The following is a 26356-nucleotide window of genomic DNA, read 5'->3' on the forward strand; positions in this document are numbered from 1 at the left end:
GGAGTGCAGTCCTAAGCTATCGTCTACCTCATTGGAGACCATTGGACTATCGTTTACCTCATTGGAGACCATTGGACTATCTTTAATTGGACTTTACTGGACTTTATCTTGCACTAAACATTATTCCCTTTATCCCGTATCTGTACACTGTGTGCAGTTCGAATGTAATCATGTTTAGTCTTTCCGCTGGCTGGATTGCACACAACAAAAAACCTTTTCACCATACCTCTGTACACTTGACAATAAACTCAACTAAAGTGCAGGGCCCGCAATGAGGCAGATTGGGAGATCCCTTCAGTTTGTAGACAATCCAGTTCTGAAATCTTTACTCTAAACGCCCTTGACATTAGACTCGTAGCTAGCCATTCATTAGCTTCAATATTTCAAATTGCGAGCTTGGGGCAGAACCTTTAGGCCTCTTGTCAATGATAGGGAGTTGTAAATTAATATTAAGGAAAAGCTGACAAAGTCATTAATTTGGGTATAAAATAGCACTCTGCTCTTTGGCCTCATCCTCTGCTTTAGGCCTCAAAGTGTTGCTATTTTAAGATGCATTCTGCAAAATTTCTATCCTTTATTTTTCTTCGTGCAAAAGCTTCCTGTCTAGGGTTTTTTTTTAAATATAAAGAACATTTTCAAATATAAAATGTAAGATTGCAGACTGATTTTATTATCCCTCCCTCTCATGATTTCACTGATCCAACATTTTTATTTGAATGTTAGTTATTATTGGCCTACTGGAGAAAATTACTAAGTAGATATTCTGAAGCCTGTGATGTCAAAGTATGTAGAATTAAAGGAAATCAAAGTGACAGAAGTGAAAACATCCTGTATTAATGGCCATATCTTATTAATTAATGAGATATGGTCATTAACAAAGGATGCTTTCACCTCTGTCACTTTATATTAACTACTTTCCTTAATGCTATTGAGTTTAATAACCTCTTCAGTTTCCTTAAGATATTTAAATAGTTGCCATAAGCAATTTTGTAAAAAGTGGAAAATATAGCACAAAAGTGTGACACCTATTACTATTTATAATTGGATTGAAATAAGCTATGTAATAATGTGCCCCTGTATTTATTTAATCATTCTTTCCAACACTCTTCTTCAATCACAGGATGTACTGGTCTAGAGGAACTTGCAGGAATTGATGCATCTTTTGAAGAGTTCCAGTCCACACTCTTCAGCCAAGCTGCCAAAGGTCTTGAGCGTAGTGTCCAGACTAGAGAAGTGAATGCCCGGCTCGATGAGAATATAACCAGTTTTCTAATACGTGTATCTCCATTCTTCATGCTGAAGCCTGCACAGAAATGCCTTGAATGGCTTATTCACAGGTAACTTGAGTAACATTGCTCTGATTTATAATTTAGACAATCATTTTATTTTAGAGATAAACAGGCCCTTCGGCCCACCAAGTCCGCGCTGACCAGCAATACCCGTACAGGAGCACTCTCCTACGCGCGAGGGACAATTTACAATTTGCAGAAGCCAATTAACCTATACAGGTGCTCCTCAACTTATGATGGGGTTACTTTCTGAGAAACCCATCGGGAACCGAAAATATCGTAAGTCGAAATGCATTTAATACACCTAATCACGTGGCTGGAAGTGAGCTGCGGCTCGCTACGAGTCGCTGCCGTTTGCACCATCGCAAAGTCGAAATATCGTAAGTCGAAGCATTGTAAGCTGGGGAGCATGTGTAAATCTGTACATCTTTGGAGTGTGGGAGGAAACCGGACCTCCCGAGTAATCCCTCGTGGTCACAAAGAGAACGTACAAACTCCGTACAAACAGCACCCGTGGTCAGGATTGAACCCGGGACCCTGGCGCTGTAAGGCAGCAACTCTACCGCTGCGCCACTGTGCCACCCCAAACAAGTGGACTAAAATTTTGTGTCATAGAGTCTTACAGCAGGGAAAAGGGCCCTTCGGCCCATCTACACCAGCCCGACCTGTCTGCATTTGGCCCATATTCCGCTAAACCTGTCCTGTCGATGTACCTGTCCAAATGTCTCTTAAACATTGCGATAGTACTTGGCTAACCTACCTCCTCTGGCAGCTTGTTCCATACACCCACCATCCTTAGCGTGAAAAAGTTATCCCTCGGGTTCCTATTAAATCTTTCCCCACTCACCTTAAATCTGTGTCCTCTGGTTCTCGATTTCCCCTACTCTGGGCCAGAGGCTCTGTGTGTCTACCCTATCTATTCCTCTCATGATTTTGTACACCTCTATGAGATCACCCCTCATCCTCCTGCGCTCCATGGAATAAAGTCCTAGCCTGGTCAACCTCTCTCTATTGTTAAAGCCCTTTTGTCCTTGCAATATCCTCGTAAATCTTCTGTGCACCCTTTCCAGCTTGACAACATCTTTCCTATAACATGGTGCCCAAAACTTAACACATTAACTTGGGTTAATAAATAATAATAATAAGCATTTATTTTATATAGCGCTTTACCAGGTGCTCAAAGCGCTTTACAAAAACAGTCATAACATAAAAACAAACAGACAAACTATCCTGACGGAGAAGCGGCGAACAAACAGCGCCAGCGTCCTCTCACGTCAGGGTCCGGCAGTAGACAACAAAAAGCACAGGACACACAGATACAATTTGAACACAAACAGCCATCACAGTGATTGCTCCAGGCACACCCTCACTGTGATGGAAGGCAAAGAAAAGTCATTATCTCCTCCTCATTCTTCTCCCGTGGCGCCACGAGGTGATCGAGGCTCCCAGCTTTTGAAGCCCCCACCGGGCGATGGAAAGTCCCAGGGCCGAGCCGAGCCGAGCGGGCCGATGAAAGTCCTGAGCCCCCACCGGGCGATGGAAAGTGCCGCGGCCAGGCCACGCAGGGCGATGAAGGGCCTGCGAGCGGGTCAATCGAACCTCGCGCTTCGGGGCGGTCGAAACTGCTACGGCTGGAGCTCCCGAAAGCCGGTCGCCAGCCAGGGACCTGCGAACTCCCGATGTTGCGGTCTGCAGGGCCCACGGCCGAAGCCTCCGAGATGGTAAGTTCAGGCCCTGCGACCGGAGTCTTCAAGGTCGATCCCAACTGGAGGCCGCCGACTCCACGGTGTTAGGCCTTAGCACGAACGGAGATACGACACGGTAAAGGTCGCATCTCCGTTGAGGAGGAGATTAGAAAAAAAAGGTTTCCCCCACCCCCCCACCACCCCCCACATAAACAGAGTTAAAAATAGAACAAAACGTACATTAAACGATGACAATAGACAAAAAAACAAAAAAAAGACAGAGAGGCTGCCGGTGAGCCGCAGCTGCAGAACGCATCCACGCCCCTTAAACCTTTGGCCATCTCATCTCTTGATGGTGCAACTAAATCATGAAATGGGAGCAGCAATAGGAATGTGCTATTTGGCCCTTGATAGCTTCTTTGTTTATCAAGATCATGGGCAATGTTTTACCTCAACAATTCCTGTTTCGAGTCATGCAGCACAGGAGCAACCCCTTCAGCCCACCACATCTGCACTGACTACCTAGCAAGCATCTATTTACTTTCTTCAAATTTTATTCACGCCTCATTCTCCTCAGCTGTCCTCAAATTTTACTTGTCACCCACATATTAAGAGCAAGTTACAATGGCCAATTAACCTACCTCGCCGCAAGACCTTGGGATGTGGCCAAAACCAATCACCCAGAGGAATCTCACATGGTGACAATGGGAACATGCAAACTCCACACAGACAGCTTCCAAGGGACACACTGAATCTAGGTGTCTGGAACTGTGTGGAGCTGTCTTTCCTTAGTTGTGCTGCTGTGCAATGCAAAAACTGCTGCAGCCGCTCAGGTAGGGACTTCCAAAAAGCACCAATCTCTGGGTGATTTTTTTTTCTTCTCTGCATTGGTCCTAAATGCTTTACCTTTTTTTTCTGAAACCACAATTCATGGTCTCATCATTCAGGAGAAACATGCTCCCAGCATTCAGCCTATCCAGCTCTGTAGGAGGTTTGTAAGTTTTAATGAGATCCCTTTGTATTCTTCTAAACTCTAGAGATTGCAGGCCTAGTCTACCCATTCTTTCCTTATACAGCAAACTGCCATATCTAGAACCATTTGCTGCAATAACTCTTATGCCAAGTGTACGTATGTTTTGGTGAGAAGAACAAAACTGTGCATAATGCACGAGAAGCAATATTCTCAAAGTTTACATAGTATTTTTACTTATAAAAATTACTCCATGTATTAACACTATCCTACACACTAGGGACAATTTTACTGAAGCCAATTAACCTACAAACCTGTACGTCTTTGGAGTGTGGGAGGAAACTGGAGCACCCAGAGAGAACCCACGCATCCCAGGGTGAACTCTGTGCAGACGGCACCCGTAATCAGGATTGAACCCAGATCTCTAGTGCTGTAAACAGCTACTCTACCGTTGCACTACTGTTCATCCCTATATATTATCTTTATATTTGAAAAGTATAAAACCTCACTGTACTGCAGAGTGTCAGTGGAGAGAGAGATATCTCCAAAAGTTCTGCTCATGTTATAGAATCATACAAGACAGAAACTGGCCCTTCAACCTAACTTGCCCATGCCGACCGAAATGCCCCAGCTATGCTTGTCCCACCTGCCCGTGTTTTCTCACATCCCTCTAAACCTTTTCTATCCATGTGCCTATCCAAATGTCTTTTCAATGTTGAATAAAGGCTTTTTTACATCTACCAATTTCAATCTCCAGAGGCTTAATCACTGTTACAACAGAGTGTATCTATTTTTCCAGGTTTCATATCCATCTGTATAACCAGGACAGTTTGATTGGCTGCATTCTTCCCTATCATGAGACAAAAATGTTTGTGAGGACCATTCAACTTCTTCAACTCAAAGACCCAACTTATCGATGGAACTGGCTACGTTGCATACAGGTAGATAATGTTCAAACAGTCAATCAAAGCTCGGGTGTGCAATCTTTGGTCTAATGAATCATACTTGTAAAATCTGTTTTTAAAAAATCCGATGCAAAAGGAGCTGTTGGTGGACCTCATCAGCTTAGGCAGCATCTGTTTTAATTTAGAGGTACAGCGCGGAAACAGACCCTTCAGCCCATCGAATCCTTGCGATCCCCGCACACTAACACTATCCTACTCACACTAGGGACAATTTACAATTATACCAAGCCAATTAATCTACAAAACTGTATGTCTTTGGCGTGTGAGAGGAAACCAGAGATCCCGGAGAAACCTCACGGGGAGACCGTACAAACTCTGTACAGACAAACACCCATAGTCAGGATCGAACTCGGGTCCCTGGCGCTGTAAGGCAGCAACTCTACTGCTGTGCCGCTGTGAGGGGAAATAGACAGAAGATATTCGGGGTCGGGACCCACCCCCCCCCCCCCCTTCATTCTGAGGGAGGCGAGGGGAGATGGCTGACAGAAAGAGATGAAAGGAAGGGGTGGGACAAGAGCTGTCAAGTGATAGGTGACCCCAGGTGAGGTGATATTGAGCAACAGATGAGTGAGGTGCGGAGAGAAGAGTGGAGATAGTAACTAAGATTGGAGCACCCAGAGAGAACCCACGATTCCCAGGGTAAACTCCGTGCAGACGGCACCCGTAATTAGGATAGAACCCAGTCTCTGGTGCTGTCAACAGCAACTCTACCGCTGCACTACTGTTCATCCCTATCTTTATATTATCTTTATATTTGAAAAGTATAAAACCTCACCAAGATTGCAGGTGATGAGTGGAGAAGACAAAAGGGTACAAACGGTGGAATTTGACAAAGGAAGGTGAGTGAAATGCAGAACCAGAGGGAGAGATGGTGGGTAGAAGGGAGAGGAGGAAGAAAAATGGGTCACCTGGAGCAGGTAGAGGTGGTTGATGAGCAAATGGAGGAAGGGAAAGAATCTAGGTGACAAGAGTGAGGGGGGAGTGAAGAAAGAAAGGTGTCTGTCGAGAAGGTGGGGGGCAACTGCCATGATGAGGAGGGAGGGGTGGGGTGGGGTGGCCCATAGTTGAAGAATTTGGTGTTTGTGCCATTGTGTTGTAGGTTACCATTTTGTTGGTGGCCTGGCTCTGACAGTGGAAAAGACTGAGGATGGACGTTGTTATGGGAAGGGGAATTTAAATGGCGAGAAGCCAGGGAACTCCTGCTGGCGCTGCAGAACAGAACACACGAGTTTGTCCAAGCAGTCGCCTGGTCCACGCTTGGTCTCAGCAATGTAGAGGAGGCCACATTGAGAGCACCCATGCTGCAGTTGATAAATTTGGAGGAAGTGCGTGTCTCAGCTGGAAGGACTTTCGTTTGGGTTAAATGGGTTTGAGGGAGGGGGCCAGGGGACAGTTGTTACACTTGTGGCATTTGTAGGTGAAGGTAACTGGCAAGAGAGAGAGGCGTGCATATCAACATGTCATGGAGAGAGTGGTCTCTGCGGAAAGCTAAGTGAGGGGGAAGGGAAGATGTGACTGGTGGTGGGATCGCGTTGAAGCTGGTGGCAATGTCAGGGAATGATGTGGTGGATGTGGAGGCTGGTGGTGTGAAAGCTCTGCTTGTACTGTGGTGGGGAGGGGGGAGGTGAGAGCAAAACTGGGAAACTGAGGAGGTCTCCATCCTAGACCATCAGTGCGGGGAGTACAATCATTCTCTCCAGTCTCCAATTTTGCAATTATTTGAAATTTTATTTTGGAAATTATAAAAGTCATCCAAAACTTAATGCTGTGTAAAGATGAAAATGCATTTGGGCCACATGTAATTTTGCATTTTAGTTGATTCCTTTCCACAATGCAATATGTAAGTTGGTTAGTGTCTGAACAGATATTTTATTAATGCCTCTCGTGTCGGTTCATGGGGCCATTTTTTGATGATTCATTAGTTTACTGTGTGTGCTGCGTGCATTGACGATTTGGCAAATGATTCACACTGCATTTGTCACTGAGGTATCCCTTCAATGGACATCCCCCATAATTACAGCTGTGGGTAATACTTCAACATCACTGCAAGCATGAAGCCTCAATCTCAAGTGAACTTGCTCACTATAGTATGAGTAAGTGGCATTTGAGTTGATTTTATTTAGCTTTCAAAAGAAAGAGTGGGGTTGGGGAAGGGGAGATTATTCGTGAGAATATACAACTACATCGGAATATAAACAGAAAATGCTAGAAATATTCAGCGGGTCAGGCGGTGTCTATGAAAACTTATTGTTTCAGGTCTTCAGCATTTTTTGTTTCTGTAGTATGAGAGATCCAGGTATGATCCTGACTTTAGACTTTAGAGATACATCGCGGAAATAGTCCCTTCGGCCCACTGAGTCTGAGCCGACCAGTGATCACCCCGTACGAAAACACTATCCCACACACTAGGGTCAATTTACACATTTTTACCAAAGCTAAACCTGTTGATCTTTGGAATGTGGGAGGAAACCGGAGAAACCCATGTGATCACTCGATACAGACAGCACCATAGTCAGGATTGAACCCAGGTCTCTTGTGCTGTAAAGCAGCAGCTCTACCGCTACGCTACTGCTCCACCCACTGTGCTGACCTTGGGTGCTACCTATCTGCATGGAGTTTGCACGTCCTCTCTGTGACCCTGTGGGTTTCCTCTGGATGCTCCGGTTTCCTCCCACATGCCAAAGATGTGTGGGTATGTAGGTTAACTGACCTCTGTAAATTGCCCCTACTGCGTCGGGAGTGGATGCAGACAACTGTTTGATAACAGACCTAGTGTGAACAGGTGATCACTGGTTGGCGTGAGCTGCAGGGCCTGCTTCCATGCATGCTGTATCTTTCAATCAATTAATAAAATGTTGCATATCTCATTGTTCTGCAGAAACCCGGTGTTCCATTGGCAAGAAGCACTTTAATCACGCATTGTTACAAAGATCTGGACTTTATGGATTTTATCTGTAATCTGGTAACCAAGACAGTCAAGGTATGTATGTTCGAAACAAATTCAAATTTTTAACTTTTTTGCTTCTCCTGAAATTTACTTTGAATATTTTTCTCCATAATAACTCTTCATGCAAACATAGTGAGTGATGGCAAAAGTACCATCAAATATAAAACAAGTATAATATAAGTATGTAGGTTAATTGACTGGGTAAATGTAAAATTTGTCCCTAGTGTGTGTAGGATAGTGTTAATGTGCGGGGATCGCTGGGTGGCGCGGACTTGATGGGCCGAAAAGGCCTGTTTCCGCGCTGTATCTGAAATATGAAAAAATAATAATAATAACTCTCATTATGCTGCATGGTTTGCGCCTGAATTGTAGAGATCGAGTGTTTATGATCTTTGGCGGAGGTTGGGCAAGTAATAAAGAAATCTTTGTTGCTGGTCTTGATGTCTCATAGAAGGGAAGGGAATAAGTCCCTCAGATTGCCGCTGCTGATATATCAGCTGCTGGTATTTGGATATCGAAAACAGTGGGCACAGACCAGACTGGTGTGTGACGTCCTTCACAAATAACGAGTCTGGCTGTGTTCCCTGTCTGGTCTTCCAAATGAAGAACGGCAGAAATTTAAGGACTAGAACCATCGAGAAAAATGACGCATTTTGGATGTTAAATAAAAAATCTAACTTCAAGTAATCCTAACAATGATTTATTTTATCTTTTTCTCCAGGCACACGCTGATTATCCCAACAGTGTGGCGCAGTTGAGAGTTCTGTTTTCTTTTTATGCATCCACCATTGTTGCAGCATTAAGTGCAGTGGATAAAGTAACTGACCCCATTGTCGCCAAGTTGCTTCCATATATCCAGAAGGTAATGTATTTTGCACGTGGATGAAGTTAATGCAAGTGAGAGACATTGGTTTCCGTCTGACAAGCTGGAAAGAGTGCAGGGAAGATTAATGAGGGTATTGCCACGTTTTGAGGTCCTGAGGTAGAGGGAGAGGTTGAGCAGGCAAGGACTTTATTCCTTGGCGTGCAGGAGGCTGAGGGGTGATCTTATGGATGTGTATAAGATCATGAGGAGAAGATATAGGGTATATGAACAGTCTTTTACCCAGAGTAGGGGAATCAAGAACCAGAGGTCAAGGGTATAAGATGAGGGAAAACATTTGTTAGGAATCTGAGGGACAACTTTTTCCACACAGAGGGTGGTGGATTTCTGGAACAAGCTGCCAGAGGAGGTAGTTGATGCATCTAAAAGACAGTTGGACAGGTACAAGGTTCAGAGGGATATGGACCAAACGCACGCAGGTGGGACTGGTGTAGATGGAACATCTTGGTTATCATGGGCAAGTTGGGCTGAAGGGCCTGTTTCCATGCTGTATGATATTAACATACAATGTTTAAGAATTTAGATTGCTTACTACTTAACCTTGCTCATACCTTTGTATTGCAGAAGTTCACAAATATAGTACTAATTCAACAAAATGTGAATAAGACAATTACATGGATAGGTTGATGTAGCTGTTGTTCCTTAATTCACCTAACAATTGAGGTCAGATATATGAGATAGTGGTCTCATTGTAGACTCTGGTTGTTCACTTATAATGTTTGGTGCCCAGCGCTCCTATCTTGGCTCGGCTTTGTTTGTTGCATGTTGGGCAATGTGCTTTTTTTCTAATTTTATAGGGACTGAAATCCTCATTGGCGGATTATCGATCTGCTACATACATGATAATCTCTCAACTTGCTGTGAAAGTTGTCTTAGAGCCTTCTCTGGTAAACACTTTGGCTCAGCAACTCAGCAAAGCGCTTGTGAAGATCCCAATTCTGATACGAGAGGGCTTAAGTTGCCTGATTATTTTACTGCAGCATCAAAAGACTGAACATATTAGTCAGAAGTAAGTGATTTGTTGCTTTCATTTCAATATGAAATGCTTAGCAATGTTCTGTTATTTTAATTTATTGTGCTAGTGATGTATGATTCCTCAGAATAACAATTTTCAAATACTATTATTTGAACAAAATTTATCTTTTAGAACAATGCAGATTGCAAAAATTCCTGAGATGTGCTCAGAACACATACATTTTCAGACTATTTTTAACTTGATGTGCAACATTAGTAACTGAAATAATAATTTTGTGAAACAGCTTGATTAGTCTGAAGAAGGGTCTCGACCCGAAACGTCACCCATTCCTTCTCTCCTGAGATGCTGCCTGACCTGCTGAGTTATTCCAGCATTTTGTGAATAAATACCTTTGATTATTATTGACATATTTTTGAGAAAATATCCATCAGAATGTTACATTTCTCAAAAATGTCTGAACATTCATTGCTTTCTTTACTCAACTTAAGACTCTATCCTGAGAACTTGCCATTTATCCAGTTCCTCATGTACAATAATTTTCTGTATATAACATGCTTACTGCGGCATATTTGGATAACTGTGATGGTGAAGTAATCCACCCACTTTTACTTAGTCGCTCACATGCTCTATTTGCTGATTGGTCCACTTGCCCAACTCCCATATTTTTCTTGCCTTTTTACTAAAGTGAGTTTTGTTTGGATGAGTGAGACACGCATGATAAGAATTTTAGATGCTCCGTTGGCTTATCATGATGGTCTTTATTTTGCAGGACCTTTAATAACCTCTGTAACATCCCTGGCCTTATCGCAAATCTCCAAGAGATTGATGCTCGGTATAAAGTTTGGCCTCTGCTCCATCATCTTCTCCCAAATTTGATCCGTTCCATTATCAAAGGTACTGTTGTGATTTTTAAAATACATAAATACACTCATTCTTGGTTGCATGCACATGTAGACATGATAAAATCATATAGACATCACATTCATTTGATATATTCATGCGATATACGGGTTATTACTGGAATTAGTAGTTGAGTTTAGTTTATTACTGTTGTACAGTGGTACAGTGAAAATCTTTGGTTGCACGTGATCCAGTCAGAAAAAAGACTATGTGTGGCGGCTCCCAAGGGTCGGGCCATACTACTACCGACCCCTCGGCACGGGAATGGACCAGTCCAGGGAGACGGTCCGGTACCATGTATATAAGGACAAGGTTTTGGGCGCGAAGCCATTCCGGCAGACTCGACCCGTCTGATAACCGAGGCAGCGCCGGAGACTCAGGTTCGATCCTGACTACGGGTGCTGCACTGTAAGGAGTTTGTACGTTCTCCCCGTGACCTGCGTGGGTTTTCTCCGAGATCTTCGGTTTCCTCCCACACTCCAAAGACGTACAGGTATGTAGGTTAATTACCTGGGTAAATGTAAAAATTGTCCCTAGTGGGTGTAGGATAGTGTTAATGTACGGGGATCACTGGGGGGCACGGACTTGGACGGCCGAAAAGGCCTGTTTCCGGCTGTATATATATGATATGATGATATGATATAATAAAACATAACGTCCCCGAAATACCTGGCTCCTTGCCTTTATTTCGGGCCTCTATCGACGCGCCACATTGGTGACCTCGACGGTCCATTCATACTAGGATGGACAAACGATGGATAGCCGACCGTCCGTAACGGCTCGCAGGCCGACCAGGCCGCAGCTGTCGACGCGGTAGCCATCAAGCTCCCGACCTTCTGGACCACCCGGGCTCGCGTTTGGTTTTACCAAGCGGAGGCCCAGTTCCAGCTGCGGGGCATCACATCCGATGACACCCGTTTCTTCCACCTGGTGGGAGCCCTTGACCAGGACGCGGCCGAAGAGGTAACGGAGTTCCTCCAGGACCCCCCGGCCCACGATAAATATGAACCCCTTAAGGAGCTGCTGCTCCAAACCTACGGGCTAACCCGAATGGAGCGGGCCGAAAGGCTCCTCCACATGCCAGGCCTCGGTGACCGGCGCCCATCTAGCCTGAAGGAGATGGTCGCGCTGCTCGACGGGCACAGACTGTGCCTAATGTTTGAATACACCTACCTGCACCTGCTGCCGGCCGACATTCGCCTGCAGCTCACCGACGCCTCCTTTGCAGACACCCGGGCCCTCGGCAGGCGCGCGGACGCGCTGTGGGCGGCGCGCCGTGATGACGTCAGCGTGCTAAACATCACTCGAGAAGCGCCCGATTTTCTCCGGTCGGGCGGGGGAGCTGTGGAAGGAGTGACAGCTATGCCCCGGAGGCCTGCGAGATTGCCCCCGGTGGCCATTGCGGGTCCTGCACCCGCACATGCACCTGCAGTCCCACACCAGCAGGCTCCAGCCAGCACCAGCAGGAGGTACTGGTGTTATTACCATCAGCGCTGGGGTGCGGCAGCCCGACAATGCCGCCAGCCGTGCACGTTCCCGGGAAACGCCGGGGCCGGCTGCCAATAGTCCCCGCGGCGGCCGGCCAGATTCACCGCCTCTTCGCCTGGGATCGGCGCTCCGGGGGCCGCTTCCTTGTGGATGCCGGGGCGGAGCTGAGCGTCCTGCCCACTTCGCCGCTGGACATTCGTTCTGGGAAGCGGGGGCCCATCCTCACCGCGGCAAACGGGAGCCACATTCAGACTTATGGCATCCGCACGGTCCACATCGTTTTCGGCGCCAGTCATTTCACGTGGCAGTTCACGATCGCCGACGTCTCCCAGCCGTTGCTCGGGGCTGACTTTCTGCGGGCTCATTCTCTCCTCGTGGACGTCAGGCAGCAGCGCTTGGTCCACTCCGCCACGATGGAGCCCATTGCGCTGCGGCTGAATGACCCCATTATACGCCCGCTGTCGTCCGTGGACTCCCATTTCGCTCGGGTTCTGGCGGAGTTTCCCGATATGGCCCCGCAATTCCGGTCGTCGACCCCCAAGCATGGGGTGTTCCATTATATAACAACTACCGGCCCACTCCTCCGAGCATGCCGACTGCCGCCAGAGAAGCTACGCCTGGCATGACAGGAGTTCCGCACGATGGAGTCCTTGGGGATCGTCCGCCCTTCCAACAGCCCATGGGCATCCCCACTCCACATGGTCCCCAAGGCAAACGGGGGCTGGAGACCTTGCGGGGATTATCGGCGGCTGAACGTCGCTACCGCCGAGGACCGATACCCCGTGCCTCACATACAGGACTTCAACGCCCATTTGGCTGGGGCCACGATATTCTCGAAGGTGGATCTGGTGCGAGGTTACAACCAGATCCCGGTCCACCCGGAGGATGTGCCCAAGACGGCAATCATCACGCCGTTCGGACTCTACGAGTTCGTACGGATGCCGTTCGGCCTCAAGAACACCGCGCAGTCATTTCAGTGGTTAATGAACGGCGTGTGTCGCGGGCTGGATTTCCTGTTTGTCTACCTTGACGACATGTTGGTAGCCAGACGCTCACGGCAGGAGCACTGTGCCCACCTCCAGCAGCTCTTTCAGCGGCTCAGCGAGCACGGGTTGGCTATAAACCTCGCCAAGTGCCGCTTTGGCGTGGCCACAATCGACTTTCTCGACCACCGTGTGTCCTCGCAAGGAGCGGTTCCCCTGCCGGACAAAGTAGACGCCATCTGCCGGTTTCCCCGTCCGTCCTCGGTGCGTGGCCTGCAGGAGTTCGTCGGCATGGTGGCCTTTTATCACCGGTTCCTGCCATCCGCGGCCCACATCATGCGGCCGCTATATGAGCTGCTGGCGGGCGGGCAAGCGTAAGAACGTCGTGTAGACCGACGAGGCGGTAACAGCCTTTGACGGCGCGAAGGAGGCCCTGGCTCGGGCTGTGCTGCTGGTTCACCCACGGGAGGATGCCCCGACAGCCCTTACGGTGGACGCCTCAGAGTTGGCGGTTGGTGCCGTACTGGAGCAACTGACGGACGGGGGTTGGCGCCCCCTGGCCTTCTTCAGCTGGCACCTCAACAACGCCCAGAGGAAGTACAGCGCCTTCGACCGCGAGCTCCTCGCCCTGTACCTGGCCGTTCGTCACTTCCGCTATTTTCTGGAGGGCCGCCCGTTCACCGCTTACACGGACCACAAGCCGCTCACGTTCGCCCTGGCAAAGGTCTCCGACCCATGATCCGCCCGACAGCAGCGCCAGTTGGCCTACATCTCGGAATTCACCACCTCCATCCGCTTCATCGAGGGGAAGGAAAACCGGGTGGCCGACGCGTTGTCTCTCCCCGCCATCAATGCCGTTTTAGAAGTGGCACCCGGCATTGATTATTCTGCCCTGGCGGAGGCCCAGCTAACGGACGGGGAGATGCCCGCCTACCGGACTGCCATCTCTGGCCTCCGCCTTGAGGATGTTCCCCTCGGCCCCGGAGCAGCGACGATACTATGCGATGTGTCGGCAGGTCAGCCGCGCCCCATCGTCCCGGCCGCGTGGCGCAGGAGGGTGTTCGACGTGGTCCACGGGCTGGCTCACCCATCCATCCGGGCAACGATCGCATTGGTAGCTGCGCGGTTCATGTGGCATGGTCTGCGCAAGCAGGTTGGCCACTGGGCCCGCACCTGCATTCCGTGCCAGACGGCAAAAATTCAACGCTACGTCCGGGCGCCACTCCAAGGGATCGGTCTACCCTGCACCACCTGCACGTGGACATTGTGGGCCCGCTCCCGCCGTCCCGGGGCATCACCCACCTCCTCACGGTGGTGGACCGCTTCACGCGGTGGCCGGAGGCCATACCACTGGCCGATACATCTACAGCCACATGCGCTCGTGCGTTGGCCGCGCACTGGATTGCTCGCTTTGGGGTGCCGGTGGTCATCTCATCGGACCGGGGGCCACAGTTCACCTCCGAGCTGTGGTCGGCCATGGCCCACCTGTTGGGCGTGCGGCTGCACCACACCACGGCCAATCACCCGCAGGCAAACGGCCTGGTGGAGAGGTTCCACCGGCAGCTGAAGACAGCGCTGAAGGCACGACTCTCCGGCCCCGACTGGATGGACGAGCTACCATGGGTCTTGCTGGGCATCCGGACTGCGCCCAAGGAAGACCTGGCTTCATCCTCAGCGGAGCTCGTATACGGGTCCCCGCTCACGGTGCCCGCGGAGTTCGTGCCCTCGTTGCCGGGGCGAGAGGAACCGCCCTCATCCACCCTACAGCGCCTCCGAGAGCGAGTTGGCAAGCTCGCACCCGTGCCGACGTCCCGCCATGGGACATTCCGCCCTTACGTGCCATCGGCCCTCCGGGACTGCGCCTTTGTGTTCCTGCGCCGTGACGCCCACCGGACGCCACTCCAGAGGCCGTATGAGGGCCCGTACCGGGTGCTGGAGCACGGACAGACAACCTTTGTCTTGGACATGGGGGGCCGGCCGGAGGCCGTGTCAATTGACCGCCTGAAGCCGGCCCACTTAGACATTGACCAACCGGTGCGGGTTGCCCAGCCTCGGCCACGAGGTCGCCCACCCTTCCGGGACCCACCACCTGTCCCTCCAACTGTGCCTCCGCCAGCCCCTCTGTCGACCGATTACCGTACGCGGTCCGGTCGGGTTGTGCGACCACCAGTGCGTTTCGTGCCTCCGGTTCTGGGGGGGAGGTCCTGTGGCGGCTCCCAAGGGTCGGGCCATACTACTACCGACCCCTCGGCACGGGAATGGACCAGTCCAGGGAGGCGGTCCGGTACCATGTATATAAGGACAAGGTTTTGGGCGCGAAGCCATTCCGGCAGACTCGACCCGTCTGATAACCGAGGTACAATAAAATATAACGTCCCCGAAATACCTGGCTCCTTGCCTTTATTTCGGGCCTCTATCGACGCGCCACATATGCATGAATACAATCAAGCTGTCTCGTGCACAGATAAAGGATAATGGTTGGAATATTCAATGCAAGATATAACAATGGAGTCTGATTAATGATAGATAGAAGGTCTCTAGTGAAGTAGATGCAAAGTCATAAGGAATAGGAATTAGGTCATTCGGCCCATCAAGTCTACTCTGCCATTCAATCATGGCTGATTTAACTCTCCATCCTTACCCCATTCTCCTGCCTCTCCCCATAACTTCTGACCTGCACTGATCAAGAATCTATCTATCTCTACCGTAAAAATATCCACTGACTTGACCTCTGCAGCCTGTGGCAAAGAATTCCACAGATTCACCATCCTCTGACTAAAGCAATTTCCCCTCATCTTAAAGAATATCCTTTAAGTCTGAGGCTATGACTTCTTGACTCTCCCAATAATGGAAACATCCTCTCCACATCCACTCTATCCAAGCCTTTCACTATTCTGTATGTTTCAATGAGCCCTCCCCCCATTCTTCTAAACTCCAGCGAGTACAGGTGCAGTGCCGACGGGACTGCATTCCATGAGAGTTGCCTGATAACAGCTGGGAAGAAACTTCCTGAATCTGGGGGAATGCGTTTTCAAACTACTGTACCTCTTGCCCCTTGGGGGAGGGAGGTAGAGAAAAGGGAGTGACTGGGGTGAGACTGGCCCTTGATTATGCTGGCGGCCTTGCCGAGGCAGTGTGAAGTGTAGATGGAGTCAATAGAAGGGAGGCTGGTCTGTGTGATGGTCTGAGCTACATCCATAACTCTCTGACCTGGACTGTTCATCTGAAACCTTGACTTTGAATGCAACCACAGCAGTTGGATAATTTAAGCTGATGCAGTTCCACCTTTATTTATTTCTGTTACAGCAACTGTAAAACTGTCAGTGTTAACATCATTAAAAAGCACCTGTGTCACTTGGAAGGAAATCTCCGTCCTCTATCAGATCTGGCTCGCCTTCAATTCTCTGCAATCTGCCTGCAGGTTCTCATCCCCTTTTGTATCTAGGTCATTGATACCAGTGTGGGCCACAACCTCCAGAAGATCATCCTCTCTCTTCCATCTATCTCCAGAATATTCTTCAGTGTCTTATAGATTTCCTCTGACCTGGCCCCAGGGAGACAACTTGCCGAACTAGAATTGCATCTGCACATACCTGCTCCCATAACTATATAATACCCAATAACCAATGCTCTCTTGACCTTTCCTCTTCCCCTGTTTACACCTCGTACATCCATGGTCCATGGGGTTATTCCCACCTACAAGATGTGAGTTGGCTGACTTCAATTAACCATTTCTAACTCAGTGCCAAGCAGGCTGCTCATGTTGTGCTTTTACTGCATGCTTGCCACCTCAAATAAGCCTTAATGGTTAAGAAACTCTTAACGCTTGAATTAAACGAAGCAAACATTTGAGAATTGGAAGAGCAAACGACTGGGCAGCAACAGTGGTGCAACAGTATAGTTGCTGCCTTTCAGCACCAGAGACCCGGGTTCGATCCTGACGACTGGTGCTGTCTGCACGGAGTTTGTATGTTTTCCCTGTGACCACGAGGGTTTCCTCTAGGTACTCTGGTTTCCTCCCACATTCCAAAGATGTGCAGGTTGTAGGTTAATTGGCTTCTATAAATTGTCCCAGCTGTGTAGGATTAACTAGAGTATGGGTGATTGCTGATCAGCGTGGATGCAGTGGGCCAAGGGGCCTGTTTCCACGCTGTATTTCTAAAGTAAACTAAACTAAACATGACGTAATTAAGCTTTTCGTCATTTTTACAATAAAATGCCATGACCAATCTGTCTATCCTCTATCCTCTGTTCACAAAGTTCTATCCTCTGCTGCCAACATCTAGCTGTAAGAATTAACCTGTGAACTCTCCACAATTCAATATAAATAATTTCACTTGAAGCTTGAAACTGCTAAAAATTGAATGTCAGACTCACTTACTAAAAAATATTTCTTGCAGGCCTGAATTTGATTAAATTATTTTCTTTTCTTTGTTGAAACAGCCGAAAGGGAGGACAAAGATCCTGGTTCCCAAACACATCTCCAACTGTTGGAAGCGATACTTCAGAATATTACACTGGAGAACAACTTGGACCAGACTGTAGCCAAGTAAATATTAATAACATTTTGCTTGCTTATATTTTTGCAATGAAATTCCTTGCAATTGACATTTATATTGAGATTTTGGTGATTATATTTCTTCTTCTTTGCTACTTATTTGTTAAAATGACGAAAAGCTTCCTTTCGTCATGTTTTGTTTAGTTTATGTTAGAAATACAGCGTGGAAAAGTTACAGAACTTTTTCACTCAGATTTTTTTGTCCTCTTCTAAGACATGGTTCTCCATTTAATATTTGTTGGAAAGCAAAATTGTCGTGTATTTCATTGGAAAAAATAAGTTGAACGTGTACATTTCCTCAAATCAAACCCACATCATTTGATATAAGAAAATAACTGCAGATGCTGGTACAAATCGATTTATTCACAAAATGCTGGAGTAACTCAGCAGGTCAGGCAGCATCTCGGGAGAGAAGGAATGGGTGACGTTTCGGGTCGAGACCCTTCTTCAATCTGAAGAAGGGTCTCGACCCGAAAACTCACCCATTCCTTCTCTCCCGAGATGCTGCCTGACCTGCTGAGTTACTCCAGCATTTTGTGAATAAACCACATCATTTGATGGTCTCGGCCCGAAACGTCACCCATTCCTTCTCTTCTGAGATGCTGCCTGTCCCGCTGAGTTACTCCAGCTTTTTGTGTCTATTTTCGGTTTAAACCAGCATCTACAGTTCCATCTTGCACATCATTTGATTGCCTGCTCATGCATGATGTAGCATAACATCACTGCTTTTAGATACTGCCTTTTCCCACAAAAATCTAAACCTTCACATCCTGAGAATGATCAGCCATGATCACATTGAATGGCGGTGCTGGCTCGAAGGGCCAAATGGCCTCCTCCTGCACCTATTGTCTATCCTAGTGTCACATAATGCTGGAATCACTCAGTGAGACAGGCAGCATCTTTGGAGAGAAGGAATGGGTGACGTTTCGGGTCGAGGCCTTTCTTCAGACTAAGTGTCGGGGAAGAGGGAGTCTAGAGATATGGAAGGGTAACGTGTGAAAATGACAGATCAAAGCAGTGATATTAAGGAAATGTAAAATGGTTCATTGTTAGCTGAGGGGAAGGTGTCAAGGAGGCATACAATCAGTAAAATTAATCAGAAGGACAGTGAAACAGGATGGAGAACTAGGGTGGGAGAAGTACAGAGAGAGAGAGAGAGAGGGAAAGCAAGGGTTACTTAAAGTTGAGAAATCGATATTCATACCGCTGGGTTGTAAGCTGCCCAAGTGAAATATGAGGTGCTGTTCCTTTAATTTGCGTTGGGCCTCACTCTGGCAGTGCAGGAGGCCGAGGACAGAAAGGTCAGTGTGGGAATGGGAGGGTGAGTTAAAGGGTTGCAACAACTGAGGGATTGCATAGGCCGAGGCGGACTGAATGGCGGCGATCACTTTATCTCCCCCTCCCATTCGGGTCGAGACCTGAAACGTCACCCATTCCTTCTCTCCAGATGCTGCCTATCCCGCTGAGTTACTCCAGCATTTTATGTCGATCTTCAGTGTGAACTGGCACCTGCAGTTCCTTTCTGCACATATCCTAGTATCACTTTAGCGATTTGGCATCTCTTCCGCTCACTTATCCACTCACATATTTCTGATCGTTACGCATTCCCCACATTAAATAGAATTCATAATATCCTTTATTAAACATAGAATGAAAATGATGCTGGCTTAATGCCTGATAACAATGCTTATGCTCTGAGCCATGCACAATTAAAACAAAATATTGTTAATTGTAAGGATTAAACTGATTTCCCACGCGAAACTACTTTAAAACAATGAAATTCATGTAAATAACAATTTATTTAATTATGCATTGTATCAATTTAAACCAAGGATTGCAAACTAAGTATTGAGGAGAAATATTTTACAATGAATGCTTCATGAATTTTGTTTTGTGTTAGGGGAAATTGGCTGGTTTAGAATAAAACTAACACTCAAATCTTGTGTTAACAAGTGATAGATTATCTGCATCAAATTCTTTGGAGTAGATTTGCCATGTGATAAATGTGCTGAATAATGTGTTATTGCAACTGTTAAACACACATATCATCTGCAAGGACCTGGAGCCAGCAATCTTTGGGAAGGTTTTATATAGATAAATATCTAGCTGTAGTTCTGCAGAGTTTCATTTATCTTTGTTGTTGATTCAGCTCATGCAACATCTGAATTGTTTTCCAGCCTGCTTCTTGAGGAGTATATTTCTCATTCGACACAGGATATTGACCCTGACGGCCTTTCTGCATTAAATCAGAAAACTATGCCCTTGGTCAGACTTTTGGAAACAAGGTAAACTCAGCTTGCAATCCAACTATATGTGCAAGGACTCAAGATATAAGTGTATGTGCGGCACCTTTTCAAGCTAAAGGCACTTGTATGTTGTAAAGTCATGGATGTATCTGCCTTTAAAGAATTCGAGCTTTGAATGCAAAATGACGGCATAATTTGTTTTTGGAGAAAAGCCTGCGATGCATGTCTACTCTCAGCTGTATTGCTTCATAAATATGCTGCCATACTTCACCCATTTGTTTGCACAGAAAAGATTAGGACAGTGCCACTTGCCAATGAAGAACCATTTCAAAACAGCCTGAGGTTGATTTGATGTCTGGGACTAGATGGTTTAATGGAAAGGATGCATATTCTCAAAAGATAAAGTTGTTAATGGTTCAATGCTTCTTTATTGTCACGTATGCACGGAGCAATGATATTCTTGCCCCTCTTGCCCTATTTTGACACCATTTACAAAAGAAAAAGCCCAAAGTCCTGCTCTGTCGCCTTTGGGGTTTTAATGCACGCCATAGGAACAGAAGTAGGCCATTCTGCCCATTGAGTCTACTCCGCCATTTAATCATGGCAGATCTACCTTTCCCTCTCAACCCCATTCTCCTGCCTTCTCCCCATAACCCTTGCCACCCTCACTATTGTAATAATACTGCACTGTATTACATTTGCTCAGCTGGAAACCAAAATACACTTTTTCTTTTTAAAATCCATTTTATTAAATATTCCTATTTAAGTCTTTTTTTTAAATTTCAATATAGGTACCCCAAGGCCTACGAATTTTCATTGGGAAGACACCTGAATAACCTTACAAGCCAGAGAGAGCAAGATGTTTTCAACCAGTTTATTGCTCTGTCTTTGAGCAGTGCTAAGCATCAGGTAAAATTTATATTAATGTTTGGGGATCTGGCCGAGCTTTTAAAAATCTGCTTTGCGATTAAATGTAGATTCTTTTGACACAATTTGAAGTTATAACTGATGTTCATGGCTCCTTAGAATTAAAATTACTTTTAAGTGAAATGATCCGTGTTTTTAATCTGATCTCATTGCATCATAGAAACTAATACTGCCCTATTTTAAAAAGATATTGCTTTTGAGACTTTGCCATAGAGGAAGACATGTTCTTGGTTTACCATAAGTATTTCTATGGAAAGTATTGCTGTACCTTCCAAAGCTGCAATAGGCTTGCACAGTTGTTTATCTTTTTAATAAGGGTCCTATTTCATGTCACTTTTTTATCAATACTTTTTAACTTTTAGAGATACAGTGCGGAAACAGGCCCTTCAGCCCACCGAGTCTGTGCCGACCAGCGACCAGTATGCTAACACTATCCTACACGCTAAGGACAATTTACAAATTCACCAAAGCCAATTAACCTACAAACCTGTGCGCCTTTGGAGTGTGGGAGGAAACCCAAGTGGTTATGGGGAGGACGTACAAACTCCGTGCAGACAACATCTGTAGTTAGGATCAAACATGGGTTTCTGGCGCTGTAAGGCAGCAACTCTACCACTGTGCTACTGAACTGCCCTTGTCACATAATTGTTGACACAGATGGAAATATTTCTTGACGGCCCACTTCTCTCATTCTCCCTTGCTTTCTGACATCTACACAGGGTACACTGAGGAATATGTCAGCGTCTGACCTCAAATATGACCCAATATCACCCTGCTGGACAATTTGGAGGAGGAATTGAAGTTTATAAATTTTTGCAATTGGAGTGTCAACTTAGATTGAAAGTTGGAGATGAATCCTTTTTTTCCTTACGGAGTTCCCTTTGTAACTCACTTACAACTTTACTTTACGTTGCTTCATCAGAAGTAATTAGTCTTGCTGTCCTCCCAAGAACTTTCTAATTTTGCTTCTTCCACCCAACCCCCTACTTTCAGTCTAAAGAAGGGTCCCAACCCGAAATATCACCCATCCTTTTTCTCCAGAGATGCTGCCTGACCTGCTGAGTTACTCCTGCACTTTGTGTCTATCCCTGTGACTATGCCTGTTTCTAGTACCAAAATTTGTTACTTGTAAATAATGGTGGCATCCTTCACCCTGCCAGGGGAAGGAAGGACTTGCCCTCTTTCTTCCTTGCTCTAACAGTGTAAACTTTTTAAACACCTAAATGCCACATCTTGATTTCCCTTGTATTTCCTTTGACCAAACTGAGAACTGGACTCTGGGTCTTCATCCTTCCCCACCGGTGGTGCCCCACTAACGTGTCTGAAAGAGAATGTGGTGGGTTAAAGTTGCAAAATCCAGGGATTGGAGCAGATAATGTGGGTTGGGAGTGAGTAGTGCGTTGTCCAAGCTGCAGTCTTAAAAGTGCACGTCTTGTCTGGTCCTTGAAAAGGGGTATACATTCTAATTGCTAACTGCACACTGACAGCACAGGAGATCAGGATTGAACCCAGGTCTCTGGATCTGAGATGGTTGCACTATGAGAGGAATTACTATGCTGTTTAGGTTGCCTGGGGATAGGATATCAAAATGCCTCCGTAACAGGAAGGGCCCTTGATTTTGTTCAGTTTGTTTATCCTCGTCATGAGTACAATTATAGTCACACAGCATGGAAATAGGCCCTTCGGCCCAACTTGCCCACATCAACCAGCATGTCCTATCTACACTAGTCTCGTCTGCCTGAGTTTGGCCCATATCCCTCTAAACGTCCTATCCATGTACCTGTCTAATTGTTTTTTAAACGTGACAGTCCCTGCCTTAACTACCTCCTCTGGCAGCTTATTCCATACACCCACATACCTTTGTGTGAAAGGGTTTCCCCTCAGATTCCTATTAAAACTTTGCCATTTCACCTTAAACCTATGTCATCTGGTTCTTGATTCCCCCAATCTGGGCAAGAAACTCTGTGCGTCTACCGAATCTATTCTTCTCATAATTTTATAAACCTCTAAAAGATCACCCCTCATCCTCATGCACTCGAGCCTGCTTAACCGCTCCCGAAAGCTCAGACCGTCAAGTCCTGGCAACATCCCCGTAAATCTTCTCTGCACCCTTTCCAATTCGATAACATCTTTCCTATCACGTTGCCCAGAACTGAACGCAATACTCTAAATGCGGCCTTACCAACATATATAACTCCAACATGTCCTCCCAACTTCCATACTCAATGCTCTGACTGATGAAGCCCGATTTACCAAAAGCTTTTTTGACCACCTTATCTACCTGTGATGTCACCTTCAAGGAACTATGTACCTGCACTCCTATTGTCATCTGTAATCAGGGTTTTAGAAGGGAAGATGAATATGGTTCTTCCTCTCGGTAGCTGTCAATTGACTCTTGCTGGAGGGCTCATAATGTTTTACAGTTCTCTTTGCCGGTTCAATAGCCTCAGACAAACAATGTTTTTACTTTTGCAAGTACAAGGTCATTTAAGTTTGGGGCCTATGGAATTATGTCCCAGAAAAGTCAATGACTTTGGGGGGAGAAATTAAAATTCACTTTATTAACTCCTAATTAACCTTCACTATTTTAGTTATTAACAGATTCTGACACATCGCTATTGCTGAGTCTCAATCACCCACAGCCGAACGTTCGAAGATTTGCCATGGAGCACTTAAAGGAGATTATTAAAACCTCTCAGGTAATGCAAGTTTACTAACTCCTGTTCAGCCATATTATCAGCATCCCAGCCTCTGAATCAACAGCTCATGGTTCATGTTGCACTGCACAAAACAATTGGTTTAATACTTCACTGAAGAGAGCTGCATTGTGAGGTGAAGCATTGAACAGAGATGCTGGTGCTGAGATGTTGCACTACCTATAGCATCACTGCGGTGCCCATTTTAGGTTGCTTAAGATTAAGATATTAAAATGCCTCAGTCAATAGTTGACAGAGAATAGAAAGAACCTTGATTTTAGTTCAATACGTGTAGAATGGAACTGCAGATTCTGGTTTATACTGAAGATAGACACAAAATGCTGGTGTAACTTGGAGAGTCGGGAAGCATCCCAGGAGAAAAGGTAGAGGTGACGTTTCAGTCTGAAGAAGGGTTCCGAGCTGAAACATCAACTATTCCTTTTCCCGAGTTGCTGCCAGACCCGCTGAGTTACTCCAGCATTTTGTGTCTTTTCTTTGATTTTAATTCAGTTTGTTTTTCCGAGTCATAGGTATGTTTTGAGATGTTTGAGTTTTCTCTTACCAGTGAATGTAAATGATCCCATGGCACTCTTTGAAAAGAGAGAAATGATGTTATCCTTGATTTCCTGCTCACTTGAAAGCTACTTAATTGGCAGTAAAACGGTTGAGAATATCCTAAAAGTAAAATGAAAGACACTTAAAAGAAATGCAGATCATTTGGGAAGGGATTGGTTTCCACTTTATTTTATAATCACTTATTTCATCTTAAGACTTTTAAACTTTAGAGATACAGTGCAGAAACAGGTACTTCCGCCCACCCAGCCTGCGCTGACCTGCAATTCCCCCATACACTAGCACTATCCTACACACTAGGGACAATTTACAATTTTACCAAAGCAAATTAATCTACAAACCTGTCTGTCTTTGGAGTGTGGAAGGAAACTGGAGCATCCGGAGAAAACGCACATGGTCACAAGGAGAACGTACAAACCTCTAGTCAGGGTCGAACCCAGGTCTCTGGTGCTGTAAGGCAGTAACTCTGTTGTTGCACTATTGTACGCTTTCGTGTACCGCTGCGTCATGTACACTGGAGGCAAGTGAATTTTCCGCAGAGTTCCGCGTTTTTAAAATCCATTTTCCGCGCTTTTTACATGATTTCCGCGTTTTTTACTTTGCCAAAATCGCGTTTGCCAATGGAGAAATTGGATCGGAATTTTTTTTAAATAAACGATGTATAGACTTGTAATGAACACTAGGGTTCCGCTAGAGGTCGCTAGAGGTTCCCCGAGAAATCTCCCCGCCCTGGAAGTCTCCCCGAAAATGTGGCACCTAGGCTGGGCAAGGCAGCCAATCTCGACCTCATCGGGACTTCCACGGCCGATCGGTGGATTGATTGAATTTTCAACCTGCGGCTGGGGCTCTGGAACTCCAGCCCAGCTGGAGCCAGCAAATCTATCCCCGTAGCCAACTTCCTTGGCCAACTGGATAAACCAGCAAAGCTCTGGAACCAAGAGTGCCAGAAAATCAGTGGTGGAACTGTAATGAGTAAATATTAAATTTAAGTGCAAGATTATATAACTAAATTAATTGACGGGGTTAAAATATAAAACAGCAGAAAAGCCAATTACCACCTTTTTGGGCTGATTATCAATTAATGTGCGAATTTACTTAAATGTCATAAATATACAGTGACATATTCACATTATTTTGTAATGTCCGTTTTTACTTTGAAATGCACTAAAAGAGGCTTGAAACTGGTAATTTTGTGTGTAAAATTTCCAATTTTTTGACCCCCATTGTATGCCTCGCGCAAACGCTTGGCTCTTTTCCTCTTTTTTACCTCACTCACGTGCCTGACACTATTCATGTATGTTTTGACAGTACCTTTATGTCATGATTAGAGTGTGTAGCTCAATTTCCTTTCCTTAAAAAAAAAAGGTGTTCTTAAATTGCGAAATATGTAAAGGCTTCAGGGGAGGTGCTGCAGGCATTTTCTCAAGTTCTTCCAGCAATAGGTGATTTCAGTGAAGTGGATAGATGGGAGATGCTGGAATTATTCTCCTTAGAACAGATGAGATTGGGGTGTGATCTGATAACGATGTTTATAATCTTGAATGATATGGTTTGCAGATGTAGAGAGAAACTGCTCCCATAGACTAGTCAAGAACAAAGATATAATTTTTTACACAATCAATGCACTGTCAGGGTAGAATTGGAGGCAATTTTCAGGGCAAATTGGAGTGGAGCACTGGGTGGATTGCTCTTGCATGGAAATGGGAGTTAGAACTTGACTAGCCAAATAGACTCCTCTGCTGTAAGCATACTATCATAATATTTAATAATTGAAATTTAATCTCTCTAAATCCTGTTTCATTTAAGTAATGAGGTTTTATAATTTGTATACTCTAGAGAAGAAATTGGCAAAATTTCTGTTAGTTATTTTTGAATTAAGTTTGCACACTAACAATGGATTTTGCAATAAGCTTGTCTTTCAGGGCAGCAGCTCGATAGTGGCGCCAGCCTGTTCAAGGTTGTCAAATGTATTACCATAGACATTGGATTATTACTGGAGGTCACCGGCTTTTGAATTATAGAATTAAGCACGAGTAGTTATTAATCTGTAAATTTCTTTTAAAGGAGGGATATGATAATACTTTCCTGAAGGAAAGTATTTTGGAAAGGATCAAAGATGACAGTCCAGAAGTAGTTCTTGCTGCTCTACAAGCTCTGGAGGTGAGTTGACTGATCTGTTCTGGTAACTTTGTTTACTATTTTGAGATACAGCAATAAATAGGACTTTTGGGCCTGTCAGCTATACTCTAGTTGGTAACCTTCTTGCTTAC

At 45.9% G+C, this 26356-nt stretch overlaps 1 protein-coding gene across 2 annotated transcripts in view; it reads left to right on the forward strand.

Moving 5' to 3' along the window:
• Positions 1-26356, forward strand: part of heatr1 (HEAT repeat containing 1) — an 86107-nt gene that overhangs the window by 9911 nt on the left and 49840 nt on the right. For both annotated transcript variants that reach the window (XM_078405074.1, XM_078405075.1), the window contains exons 3-13: positions 1121-1337; positions 4744-4885; positions 7788-7889; positions 8578-8718; positions 9537-9748; positions 10485-10609; positions 17530-17635; positions 19822-19929; positions 20682-20799; positions 23409-23516; positions 26151-26246. In XM_078405074.1, the coding sequence (XP_078261200.1) occupies positions 1121-1337; positions 4744-4885; positions 7788-7889; positions 8578-8718; positions 9537-9748; positions 10485-10609; positions 17530-17635; positions 19822-19929; positions 20682-20799; positions 23409-23516; positions 26151-26246 (1475 nt within the window). The remainder of the gene's footprint in view (positions 1-1120; positions 1338-4743; positions 4886-7787; positions 7890-8577; positions 8719-9536; positions 9749-10484; positions 10610-17529; positions 17636-19821; positions 19930-20681; positions 20800-23408; positions 23517-26150; positions 26247-26356) is intronic.

This window comes from Rhinoraja longicauda, chromosome 9 (genome assembly GCF_053455715.1).
Source record: "Rhinoraja longicauda isolate Sanriku21f chromosome 9, sRhiLon1.1, whole genome shotgun sequence".
NCBI classification, from domain to species: Eukaryota; Metazoa; Chordata; class Chondrichthyes; order Rajiformes; family Arhynchobatidae; genus Rhinoraja; species Rhinoraja longicauda.